The sequence below is a fragment of the Melozone crissalis genome, unplaced genomic scaffold (assembly GCF_028551555.1).
Source record: "Melozone crissalis strain CALT ecotype California unplaced genomic scaffold, PUWL_Pcris_2 ptg000036l_1, whole genome shotgun sequence".
NCBI classification, from domain to species: Eukaryota; Metazoa; Chordata; class Aves; order Passeriformes; family Passerellidae; genus Melozone; species Melozone crissalis.
The window spans coordinates 11999611-12013293 of NW_026535814.1; the positions used below are offsets into that span (position 1 = coordinate 11999611).

The 13683-nt window shown below is 40.6% G+C and overlaps 1 protein-coding gene across 1 annotated transcript in view; it reads left to right on the top strand.

The window, feature by feature from the left end:
- Positions 1-13351, top strand: part of NPR3 (natriuretic peptide receptor 3) — a 43921-nt gene extending 30570 nt beyond the window's left edge. Inside the window, exons 6-8 of the mRNA XM_054283308.1 lie at positions 2642-2777; positions 4262-4349; positions 7177-13351. Coding sequence (XP_054139283.1) covers positions 2642-2777; positions 4262-4349; positions 7177-7288 — 336 coding nt within the window. The 3' untranslated portion in view covers positions 7289-13351. The remainder of the gene's footprint in view (positions 1-2641; positions 2778-4261; positions 4350-7176) is intronic.
- The last annotated feature ends 332 nt before the right edge of the window (positions 13352-13683 follow it).

A 13683-nucleotide genomic window follows, 5' to 3' on the forward strand; every position in this document is an offset into this window, starting at 1 on the left:
ACATGATGCTAGTCTTTAACTAAAGAGTGAATTCTCACAAGCTGGCCAAGCGCTGCTGATTTTGAATATGATAAATAATTGTTTAAAAATGACCAAAACTTTTTATTTCTTTGGGAAGAAAGATTAATCTTACAGCAACACTGATGCACAAGTTGTATTAACACAGCAAGTACAGGTATTTAAATCCTATGCTGTGGTCAGCCACAAGCAGGAGTGCAGAGCTTTCCTGGCCTTGTTGGTCAGGCAGACATTCCTGAGTGCCTTCTTTTCAGTGTTTAAGAAACATTTTAATCAGATGGCTCCATATATTCCAGATAGGTTATTCCATTGGATGCAGAAGGATTGGAAGAGATGGAGTGTGAAAAAGTGTGTGAGGAACAGCAGCAGCTGCACGCAGAGATGTCTGGGCTGAGTTCATTAATGCATGCACTGCCCTAAGTCCACCTGCAGTGGATGCATTTGTTAGTTGCAAAATCAGCATCAGCCTCAGCTTTGCTGGTCTCACTGATTTCAACAAACTCAAATAAAAAGTAGCAATATCTGAGCTGGACATTTCAATGTGTGGTTTTGAGTCCAGTGAAGTTACATTGTTGTTGGTACTGCAGCAGAGAAAAATTCAATTAACCCCATTGAAAGTCTGAGGATGTCTTGTGTGTTGTAATGTGTAAAAGTGATAGAAAAACAACACCAGTCAACTGCAGACACTCCCAGGGGCAGTAGGAGTACAAAATAGTTGGGATAACTTTGGTGTGAGCAATCTGTGTTTCTTCCGTTTGTTCAGCCCAATAGCTTTTTATCTCATTTATCAATTTAATTTCCCTCTCTTACCATTCCCTCCATTGCTTTTTCACTTGCAATTTAAAATACTTTTTTTTTTAAATGCTCCATTTATTCTTTTAACTTATTTTGGAGTTTCCCTCTGCTTTATTAGGTACATAAATATACATGCAATTAACATTTTACACGTGATTACTTACTACTTTTGTCTGCCATACAATTTCTACCTTCACGCCTCTCTATAAAAACATTGTTTCTTTGATAACTTGTTCTATTCATCTGGATTATTTTTTTTCTGTGTACAAGAATGTTTCTCAGCTGAACTGTGACAGACGGATGGGTGTTTGGGCAGAGCTGTTTCCCAGGTCTATTCACAGAGTTTAAAGCTAGAAGAAAACCTGAATTTCCTAGTTTGACCTCTGCTATATTAGACACAGGCAGGTTCTTAACCTTTACGGAGCCCTCTAGTTTACACGTGACTAAAGCTCATGCTGGAACAGGCATTTATTTTTTGTTTGGAGATACTGAATGGACAGGGACTGCCTTGCTGGTGTCCTCAAAATTTGTTCTACAGATCAACCACTCCTGCTCTTCAAAAATCTATATCCTACTTCTGAACTGAATCCATGTGGCTCCTGCTTATAGCTTTTTGTTCTCAAACCATTCTGCTTATTTTCTTATTTAGTAAGTTGTGCTAGGACTCACCCACTCCTGCTTGAATTAAACAATCTAATAAATAATATAATGCCTGTGAATGGTCTCTATCTTTTTCCAGTTTACTGCATTTGCCTTAATTTTTGGACACATGTTGAACACATTCATTCTACAAAGGATTTATATCCCAGTTTCAACTGTGAGAGACATAAGTATCTTTATTTAGTGGAAAATATACCTTTGTGTATTTAGGCAGAGCAAACATTCTTTAAAGTCATTGGCTTAGAAATGAAATTCAGATGAAAGATTTGAGGAGGCTATCCATGAATTCTAAGCCTAGTGTATTAATATCTGTGTTTTTTCTGTGGGAAGACAAATAGATCTATTGATGTGCTTCTGCTTTTGCTTCTGACCACTTCAGTGACACAGTATATGGTCCTGCTGCTGTACATAGGTGTTTTTAGACATATTGCTGCAGTAGATTCCATATAGGTGACCTTGAAACTGCTGAAGACAGGATTGAAATTCTGAGGTGCTTTCATGAATTGGTATGAAAAAATCCAGCTTCTCACCCACCAGCACCCCCAAGTCCTCCTGGGCAGGGCTGCTCTGGGTCTGTTCATGCCCAGTCAGGACTCATGTCCAGCTTAAGCTGGGTGACTATCCTGAGCCTCAACTCACTGTGGAGAAAATGAATAAAAGCCCAGGGAGAGCAGGACAAATATTCAGAAGGTTAAAAAGCTTGTACAAACTGGATTTATATAGAAGAGAAGCCTGAGGGCAGAATCAGATAAGAGCCTGTGAATATGTAAAGCAGCATTTCAAAAAGGAAGGGTTCCTATGACCACTGACAGTTTGGTAACCAGTGATGGATAACTACAAAAAAAAGAATTTTATGTTACATGCTAGGGGAAACAACTGACAGTAGGGCTAGCTAAATTCCAGAATAATTGGTGCAGAAATTGTCAAGTCTCCATCTTTGAAGGCTTTCATTGACAGATTAGATAAACATCCGTCAGGAGTGCTTCTGTTCAGCTGATTCTGCCCTAGGGCAGGCCGTGCACTGCATAACCTCCCAGAGACCCCCTCAGCCCTCCTCTCTGACATTCAGCTCATGCCACAGCCGCGAGTGAGTGATGCTTCTCTCCTGTTTGTTTCGCTTCTCTAAGTTGGCAGGAAAATCTTGTCATCCCTTTCTTGTTTTGCACAGGTGATCGGGGACTACTTTGGGAAGGAGGGGCGGTTTGAAATTCGCCCGAATGTGAAATACCCGTGGAGCCACGGCAGGCTGCGCCTCGACGAAAGCCGCGTTTCAGAGCACACGAACAACACACCGTGCAAATCATGTAAGTTCAGTGAATTAATGCCTCTGCACCAGCTCCAAAAAGGAGAATCCATGAGTTGCTGCGACATATTGGGGCATATTAAATTGCTCAGCACAGTTTTCCAGCTGAGACATGGTGACTGGCTCTCTCTCTCTCTCCCCACTGCTTGGGAGGTGAAGGTCTGACAGCCGTGGGTAGTACATGGTCTGAATCACTTCCTGAATTTAAATGTAACAGTAATCATGCACAGGCCAGAGCCCTGGAGGCTTTAGGTCTTTGCAGGAGCTTTTAGTCAGAAAGAGGGATGTAACTGAAACCCCAGCATGGAATAATCGTGCTGATAATTAGCAGCTGTGCTGGTGGGAGCAGCGTTCTCCCAGTGCAGAATGATTTTCAGCGTTGTGAGAAGGCACTGTGAGGGCTCAGTAGGCTGAGGAGGAGTGAAGACAATTGAATGGGGTGACATCTGTGAATTCAGAGGGCTGAGACTACCCTCCAAAGGGCAGGTGTCCATTCTTTCCAGCACACTTGAATCACAGACCGTGTTGTAGCGCGTAGGACACTGCAGGGAGATTGGGGCAGGAGGACACTGGTGCCTCAGTGACAAAAGGTGCCCTTAACTTTTCACAGGAGACAAATTGCTAGTCCTGCAGTGAAAAGGTAACTCCAGCCTGATAATTCTCACACCCTTGAAAGACTGGTGTGAACGCTTCAGACCACCTGCTTCAGTGTGGTGTAGCTATGTGCCTTCTTCCTTTTGTACAGACAGAATCCCCTCAAAGGGTCAGGGATGAAGGAAAAGGAGGGAGCAGTTTGATTTCCTTCTCTGTTCCTTTCCACAAACCCAGGTGGGAATGGAAGTGGGAGTAGACTACACGCACACAAAATGACATTGTTCTTCAGGAGCCCTGCTCTTCCCAGGGAGATTCCCTGTCTGGGCTCCCCTTCAGCCACTGTGTCCCTGTTCTGCCTCTGTTGAGATTTGAAGCAAGTCAAAAGTCATATGACTTTCACTTGAAACAATATATCTTCAGGAAATTAGAAAAAAATTGAGGAACTGTTGGATAATCATAGTCATTTTAATAAACCTGGGTGATGGAGGGTTATGATTCTAATCCAGGTAAGATGAGCTTGTTTCTGTTACAGTGACTCAAGGCATATTCAGTGCCGATTCCCATGATGTGCATCACGGCAACCATGGTCAGTGTTGTGATTCAGACCAAGCTGTCCAGGCCAGTTACCTAACAATATTTCCTTGTGTCACATCTCCAGAATTGTGCCTTCATCTGATGCTGATCTGGGGGCTTTTTCACCCCCAAGGAAAGCAAGGACAAAAAGTAAACATGCAGACACTGGAACAGGTTCCCATGGAGTCCCGAGCTCTGAAAGGCTTTAATTATTGTCAAATGTTTGTCACTAATTTCCTAATTGTGTGTATTTTCCAATACATGAATGCAGATAGTTCTCAATATGAACCCTGATTGTTTATTTTTCCCCTTTTCAAGCAGGTGGTCTAGGAGAATCAGCAGTTACAGGAATAGTTGTGGGCGCCTTGCTTGGAGCAGGATTGCTAATGGCTTTTTACTTCTTCAGGTTAGTCCAATTCATTGAAAGTTCTGTAAACTTTTTATTTGTCATCCAAACTTCCCAGCTCCTGGCAGAACACCCTTGGTGGGAGACAGGGAGGCACCATAATAGTGTGGGGTAACATTTTCACCAGAGAACAGTGAACACACTTTGATTGTCCTTTTGTGTTTATCCAAATAATTTTATTGAGTTGGGTCTTCGTCCTGTAACTACTCACATCCCTAAGTAATGTCACTCATGGAAGTAATTCCAGCGAGTTCCAGACATTCACAGTTGCTTTAGTAAAGTGCCCTGGCCTTGAAAGCTGCCTTTGTTTGCTGCTCCTTGCCAGCACAGTTGTGCAGGCTGTGATCTGCAAGAGATTTATATCATTTGCCTGGTATTGAGTGGAATTGTACTGCAGAACAGAAAGAGATTTGTGCATTTAACTTAATAAGCTGAGGTCAGTGCAGGGTGATCAGTGTTTTATTCGTGTTTGAGTAAAATAATTCTTACACTGCTAGTCAGCAAATGTAAAGTCTTGATAATTGATCCTATACTGATGGAATAAATTAGTTATACATGTTCAGCACCTTATGTATACAGTAATTTGTCCTCCTGCTATGGAAAAGCCAGATAGGAGAATAGAATTAACCTCTGCATACAAGAATCAAATGATTCTGTCCATTAAAAAACAACTGTTTATAAAACATGTTAACAAAATAAAACAGGCAAAGCCTGCTTCAATTCACCAGGACACTTTCAGTGTTTCAAAGAACCAAACTTATTCATCAGGTACTTAGAACTGAAATTCTGCAGGGTGATTTTATTCTTGCGTATGTTCAGTGCTTATATAGTATGTTTTTTGCATTTGAGATACAATTAAGTTGGCTTGGACTGAATAAAGACTATCTTTAAAAGAAAAAGAGAATAAAGATCTGTCTTCATATTTTATGTAATCAGAGGTTCTTGCCTAGATTCTCAACAAGAGATGTCAGTTGTTAGGTGTGGCTTGTAGCATTGTTGATATTGGGAAGGAATTGGTTTGTAAGGACTAGAAATAAAACAACAAATATCCTGGTCTGGTATAAAGCTATGCAAAGTATCATTGTAAGAACAGAATTCCTTGTCATCTAACACAAAGATTTGGATTGGAAATCCATGTGAGCAAAGGTGGGTGTCTGTAGAAGTAGATGTAATACACCTGAGCTCAACACCCAGGCTTTTTATGTATGCTCAGAGGGGAGAAATGAGCACTTTTCCTCTCTGCAGTTCATGTCATCTTCATCTAAAACTAAACCAGGTCTCTTAGAGCTTGTTTCTCTGTTTACTGAAGAAAGCTACAGGTGCTGTCAGATGGATTTGTATGTTGGAGATGTCTGAAGACCTGTGGGTGAATTTCAGTCTGGAGATTTGATTGCAATTGCTCAAAGCAGGAGCAGGGACAACCTCCTTATTCCACCATTAGAATAAATATTTGAAACCTAACAAGTCAGGGTGTGCGGGTCAGATTTTCAAAAAATGTAGGTTTAGCATTGGTATGCCTGAAGTAATTTGTACTTGCAGCTTCTGTAGCTTGTAAACTGTAAATATACCCTTCTGATTACCTTTCGTTTGGATATGTAATTGTCACAAATGAGTATACAAATACAGTTTTGAGTGTGCATGCAAACAGTTAAAAGGTTTGGGGAGTAGTGCTGACATGCAACTTTGACCAGATTTTAACTTAAACACCTGTATATCTAAAATCTGGACCTGTCCTCGTGCAAGAGCTACTACTGTGCGTGCTCTGACCCATGTAAGGTCTGACTTGAAAATACATAAAGAAATTGAACAACACAGGCTTTTCAAGTTATTTTGGAGCTTACTGATGCAGATGCAAGTATTGAGGGAGTATTTTCAGAACTTTTAGGTTGTCACTTTCTATTCAGCCATGTTGCTTGAATCAAAACCTTGGTGTTGTGAAAATCTTTCTTCCGCTGTTGCATACCTAGCTGTGACTCCTGCTCTCTGTGCTGGTGGAACAGGGCTTTCCTTGGCATACAAGGTTTTTGCCATGCATCTCCTCCAGCAGTACAAGCACGTGGGGTTGGACTAAATGCCCTTCTGAAAAATTTGTCCTGAAACAGAGCAGAAGCCTAAAAGTATAAAATGTAAATGTCAATCATCTGATTTTTGGGGGGAGATTTGGGTAATAAAGGGCAAACTAAAAGGCAGTCAGAGGGTTTGTTTGACGTACAAAGTATAGCAGAATTCTTCAAAAGGCCCTAGAGGAAGACACACAGGAAGAGCTGTGTCTGATACATGAGCATTTGTGTTTATTTCTTATCTGTCTTCTACATCCCTCTTCTTAATTCATCATGTTACCTCCTCTGACATTACAAACATCATAGTTTTCTCAGAGGGAAATGGGAAGATTAGTTAGTTAATACATAGTTCCAGTGAGAAAGGCAGCTGAATAGTCAGAGCTGTTGTTTGAACTCTGCAGAAAGTTCCCCCCCACCCAGCATACTGAAAAGAAAATTGGCTTTGATCAATATAAAGCAGTGAAGTAACACAGTTCACATGACACTTCACAAAAACTCCTAATCACTTAGATCAGAAATTTTCAAAGAAGCAAATGTCCGTGCCTTAGTGCTTTGAGACTGCCATCTAGAAATTAACAGGCATTCTTGAGCCTGGGTAAAATGTTCTGAGGCAAACTACTTTAATCTTTGACCAGAGTTTCACATTCTGCCACGTTTCATTTTTCAAATGGCACCCAGCTGTCCCCTACAGGCATTCTTCATAAGGGATGTCTGTTAGACTGTAGCTGGAGAAAGATTTCTCATTCTGTTCCTCTCCTTTCATGCAGAAAGAAATACAGAATAACTATTGAGAGACGAACTCAACGGGAGGACTGTAACATGGGGAAACATCGGCAGTTACGTGAAGACTCCATTAGATCTCATTTTTCTGCTGCATAAAGAAGAAGATGAAAAAGAATCCCATTCTTCCTAGGGAAAAGAAAGAATTAGAGAAAAGGACACAACCAAAGACATCAGTGTAAAAAGAAGTGGCTCCTGAAGAACTCACTCTTTAAGCAGTAATTTTGTCTTAATTTCTCTCAGAAGCTCAGGAATGATTTACTAATCACGTTATGCCGCACGGCCTTTCATCTCATGAGAAAAGAAAATTATGCAGTTTGATGTTATAGGATGTACTTAATATGTAAAGACAGTATTTCCTAAGGCATATATTAAGGCTAGAAGATCTTGGTTTAGTTGATGGGGAATGCCTCGTTTTGTTCCTTTTTTTTTTTTAGCTTCTACCACCTCCTTCCATATTTGCATCTCACCCATGAGTATCAAATATGGTTTCAGGAGCACAGGTGCTGGTTGCTGTCAAAAAGAAAAAAGGGATTGGTTTTGGGGTATGTTCCTGCATCACTGAGTCGCTGACATTGATAACAGGGGATATGAAAGTTGGTGTACGGGCCTTAGTTCTGGGAGAGAACTGGCACTTGGTTCTAATTAATTCCTCTGAGAAAGTCAGGCAGGTGGAAACACACAAACCATTCTTTCCCTGTTTGTGTGGTGCCACAGTCCGAAGCACTGTTTCTCCCTCCTAGCTGGTGGGATTTAGGAAAAACTCCAGTGAAGGATGAGGAGTTTCACACATGTGAAACGGTGACAGAGAAGACAATCAGATCTCTGGAGAGGACTGATGAATTCCTCAGTCTTGTGTGTGCTTTGCCACACTCTTTTCTGTCCACTGCCATGACTTTTCAGAAGGGCAGATGTAGTCCATGTCAAGCCTGCTCCTGTTCCTAGTGAAGTCAATGGCAAAATCCCATTAACTTCAGTGAGCACAGGATTGCATCCATAACTGTAAATATGAAAGTGTTTGTATAGCTGATACAATTCAAAAGGGGATTTTTTTGTGTGTGTATAAAAATGACATTCCATGCAACCATTTTATTTTTTAGGATATTTTTAATCTTGTATTTTTCTATTAAAGTATCTATTTTTGCTTTGGTAGGTTTAAAAATTAAGGAAGAGGATGTTTTGAAGACATATTTTGTATGATAGGAGTAATATGCAGGGAAAGTCAACAGCTGTAAATACATTTTTGAACCAGTACTTAGGGGAGGAGAAATGACTTTGTGGATGGTAATGGATGTTTTTGCCCAACTTTTTTTCTACAGTCATGTGCAACATTCAAATAGTTACTTAAACAACAAAAATGCAGTTATTGAATTGTCTATGTGATTATCACCCTGATGCTGTAAATAATGCATTTTTCACATGTTAAAGAGTCCTATAGAAGTCACTGAGATTTAACTATCCATGTGTGTACAATTAAGCACCCAGGAATACCTTCAGGAATCATGTGTTAAAACCCTATTTGAGGCTGACTTTAATCCTGCTGCCAGCAGTATCCCCTGGAAATTTTGCCATTTATTTTACCAGGAGCAAAATTGAATCTGTGTTGAATTAGTTACTGACAAGTTATTATGTACTAGACAAAGGAGAGCATTGCATTTTGTAGTCAACAAATGGAAATGAACCATGCTTGCTGCAAATGTAGTGAAGAAGATCCATAAAAGTATTGTCAGTGGGGAAACAGAGCTATGACTATGATTCTAAGAGTCCAATAAATATTTTGGTTTATTCTATTCTGATTTCATAAACAGAGCTTTCTCGTCTCAGCAGTTCTAGCCAGACTTGAAAGCTAATCTCAAAACTGGCTCTGAAGCCTGATTTCTACAAAACTTCTAGGCCCTGAAAGTCAGTTGGCCAGACTTCCAACTCTGAGAAACCACTTTGGGATACATGGGAGTGAAGAGCAGAAACTCGCTGCGTCTGCTTTCTGCTGCCTTTTATTTGTTGTTGGACATGTTTTTTTCCCTTGCATTTCAATTTATTCTTAGCATATGGAGGGCTCATCACCTGCCCTTGTGATATACTGTCCTATGTCCCAGGCAGCCAGAGGGCAAAGCTTCCTGACTGTCAGGGCAGCTCCACTACAGGAAATTGATTTCCAGCATTCCATTTCCCAGTCTGAGCCTGTGTGACCTCTACAAAGGTGCTTTAGCCAAAGCAGCACCAACATCTGGACACTTTTCTGAAGTATTCTCCTTATTTCATGGGCACCAGAAGTAGGCTAGAGCAGCATTCATACTGAAATGGACTTGGGGAGGAAAAAAAGACTTCCTGATTAGTTTCTGGATTTTTTTTTCCTCCCCAAGCAGTTGAGTTTGTCTAGCCCCTGGGCATGCTTAAAGTTTGGGATTTTTTAAAGATATTTTTTATCTACTTCTGGTTTTGCAAATAGGCCTTTCTTTTACCCATTTGACTACTCTGCCTCAGAAAAAAAGGCAAGGAAAAATTTTAAATGTGTAGAGAAGAGGTTATAATTTGAAACATAAGCTCTTTTGGAAATTTTTTTTTCTTGTGACTTGTTTTGCAGTATGAGCTAGTACTCAAACAGGTAGGGTTGGAATCAAGACAGCTGTGTAGATGTGCATTTTTCCTGTGCCATGCACAGTTGAGTCACTCCAGAAGATGGGAGATCTGTCTGGGACAATAAATTCTCATGACAGTTTATTTATTATGTCATTTTATGATGCCTATAAAAAAGTATAGTAAAAGGTCACTTTTTAAAAGAATATTAATTCTAATGCTTTAAAACCTTTCTGTAGGGTTTTAAATCATGACCTCAGGAGGTGTTCCTGTGAGATGTCTGTTGGTGGGGTGCTGAGCTGGCTTAGCCCAAACTGTGCATCCCAGCACCTCCCAAGAGAGGTGAACCTTCTTTTGCACCTTGGAGCATTTTAGATCAATGGGCTTTAATGTTTGCAAATTGATGCACACAAATGTATGTGTTTTTCCCGTGCAAGTGTGGAGATCATTAAGACATTTCACATAAGTAGATTCCTTCATAGCATAAATAGACTTGCTCTTCTTTGCTGCCTTTCACAGGCCTCTTGCTAATAGTCCCCAAGCCTTCCATGGAGCAGAGATCAGAAGCTGCCTTGAGTTTAGATTATTCAGCAGAGAGGTTCTTTACTGGCTAATGCACTTTTCCTTTCTGGTTCATCTGCATTAGCTCAATGCCACAATGTTTAGGCTCCGAACTCTGTAAGGGAATGTCTAATCAAAATAATAATAATTGATCCTCAAAAGAGGTTTCAAAACCTACATTTTTGGCTTCAACAAATCGCCCGTATTACAAACATACATCTGTGTTACAGAGAAGCACAAGGAGACCCTTGACTCAGCTCAGCACTTCAGAACACACTTAAAATATGCTCAACTTCAGCTTCTAAGTGCTTTGCTCACTTGGGACCAAAGGCTATGATCCTGGCTGTGGCTGAACCAAAGGGAGATTTGCCATGTGCTTGAATTTAAGAAAGGCTGGCTGTGTAGGCCATATTTATTGATAATTCTTACAGTTGTGCCTGTTAAATTGAAATTTAACTAGTGGCTTCATACTCTGTTGTTAAAATTTGATAAATTCTGCTAATTTTGTATTTATTAAAATTACTGAACAGTTGTCAGCTTAATATCTGGTTCACTTCAGAATCCTCTTCCTGAGGGTTCTATGGACAGTTTTCCTGCCTTTTTACCCTCATAACCACAACACCCAGGCTTCTACTGCAAGTGACAAGATGAAGAAGAACTTTCAAAAGTATCTGTTATTTAGTTTCCTGAAACCCACAGCTTCAGAGTCAGATGTCTAGGTGCTTTGTCCTGGGCCACTGGTAGTTCTGAAATGTTTGTTTATGGACAGTTTGTGTGTTCTGAGTTGTCTGTGACTACTACCCACACCAGTTCCTGCTCTAGTGTGCTTCACTGAAGACCACACCTAGCTGAGCTCTGAAAATGTTCAGTCTTTGCTAAAACTTGTGATTGAGTGTGATTGAGAGCACTTCGGAAGACTGTGACCAGAATTCAGTTTGTTAAAGAGTTGTATTATTAATTTCTGAAAATAAACCATGTTGATCTATTTTCAATTTGTTTTTAAGCAATGTGCCATTGCATTATTGGAAGTATTTTGTTGGGATTTTTCAGTGGAGAGTTATTAAGGTGTAGCTAATGCTTTGAAAACATTTGTGCTGGACAAAATAAAGAGTGTTCTCCCTGACAACATGTTCTACTGGGAAGTTGATCTCTGATTCATTTTTTGGCTTAGAAATACAATCACACATTAAACTGACAAAAAAACTCTCTTACTGATTCAGTGGGAGTAAATTCGGGCCCTCAGTGAGTGTCTGCAGGCTTGAAGCAGTTCAGGGTGAGTTTCTCAGCTTTGCAGTAGAACAGGCTGCATCAGCCTTAGCTGACCTTGGCTCCAGTGATGTTTTCACCTCATGAATGCCATAATGCTCCTGGAAAGCCAAGAATAGACATCAAAGACAGGAAGCTAATAGTCCTGGTCATAAATTTCTTTGGCAATTCAGTCCACCTTTTCCGGACCTCAAGACAGTTCCACATCCTTCACTGCCCTCCTCTGTGCTTCAGCGTGTAGCCATGTGGGCATTCTGGTTCTTTCAGCAAAGCAGTTAAGGTTATTTTTCCTCATTTTCTCCAAGAGTCGAGTGAACAGTCTTTAATTACCCTTTTTTTCCACAGTCTTTTGTCTAGGTTCAGAAGTACTTTGAAAAGAAGTCAGCCATTTTCTATCATTTAGTCAGAAATGACTCCTTCCTTTCTGGGAGTCTTGGCTTTTATGTGTTGAGCCATTTCAGACATGGTTCATTGCTGAGCACAGCTCAGCTGTCAGCACACCTCATGGTGCCATCCCAACATGGCCATCCCAGCCACTATCAGAGTTATAGACCTAGAATTACCTGGTGGGGTTTTTCATCCTTGTTGTTATTGCTAGAAAATGATGTCAAGTCTAGCAACCAGCTTCCCCACGGCAGGGCACATGGGAACAGAAATATCAGTTCCTTGGGGTACATTACCTTTTCTGTTGGTTAGCAACATGCCCTAGTAGCTCCCCTCACAACAGTGAGCTGTAAAGTGATGACAAATTTCAAAGTGCATGTTTTGTAGGAGCCAGTTTTAGCCCTTTTTAGAAACAAAGGAGCACAAGCGTTGCTCTTGGAATGTATTTTTAAGGACATGCTGGGAAAAGTTCTGCTTTCAGATATGTTGTGTGTGTCACCTCTCCTCCCCCCCTTTCCTTCTCACTGTTGAAAGCACAAAAAGATTTGCGTGTGTGTGAAGACTTTCAAGTGGAAGAAATGGAAGAGTTTGCACTCTGCATATCCCTGCTTAGAGGCAGAAATTAATTCAGATGGCTTGAGGGCTGAATTGTTTTCCATTCTCAGATACCTTTTAACATCTGAGCTCTGAGACTGATGAAAAATGATTGTTGAAATTAAAACAAATAGCTGTTTGTGAGAGACATCAGACCTGGCTGTCTGCAGGGTCAGCAAGCTGTGCAGCAGACATTGATGGTGTCTGTTCTCTTCTAAAGAATAACAACAGAAAGCCTGAGCACTGTGCTTTGCCCCAGTGAAGCCTTTAGTCTGTCATAAATGCAGCTCCCCCTTTGTGTCACGCATAGAGGGAGAAAGGAAAAAGGTTAATGTGGAACTTTTTATGGAGTTACTGCTGGTTTTGGTCAAGAAGATAAGGCTGCCACAGTTTTGAGGCTTTCTCGGGTTAATGTTTCATTATGTCCAGTGTATCACTATAGAGACTTTTATTATGCTATTACTTCTCCCAGAATTTACCTTTTAGAAGGTCCTAACTGACATACAGCAAATTTACAGCATAAAAAACTAGCAAAAAGGAGAGGCTTACAGTTCCCTCAAAATCTCTCACTAATCACTAAAATAATATTCTGCATCAAAGACAAATTACTCTGAATAATCTGGCACTGTTACACTTTGTATGTTAAGCTATATTCAGAAATGTTAGGTGGATTCATTAGATGACAAATCTTTGAAAGGTTAAAATTCGCTCTGTGTGAACCGTTCCTTGGTGTTGCTGCGACATGAATGTTTCTACAGAACACTTGAGCAAGCAACAAAAATGTACCAAAATCGGAATTAAAAAAAATCTTATTTTAGGGGTTTCTTTTGTAATGTCAACTGGTATGCACAGGGAGCGTGCAATTCTGCCCCCCATGCCCCAGCTACAAACAGAGGTTTCACTGGTGCTGTGCATTGCCAGCAGGCACAGGGAGCACAGCTGTATTGCTTTCTGCTTGGGCATGGTCTGGACTTCTCTTTCTCTCAGAAAAGAATCTTTTCTGGGCAGGTCTGAAAGTGCTGAGAAAACCTGGAGAGGCAGCATGAAGGCGATGGGTAGAATTTGATGTGTTTCTTGTGATAGGGTGTAACAATCAAAACCTAACAGGACTC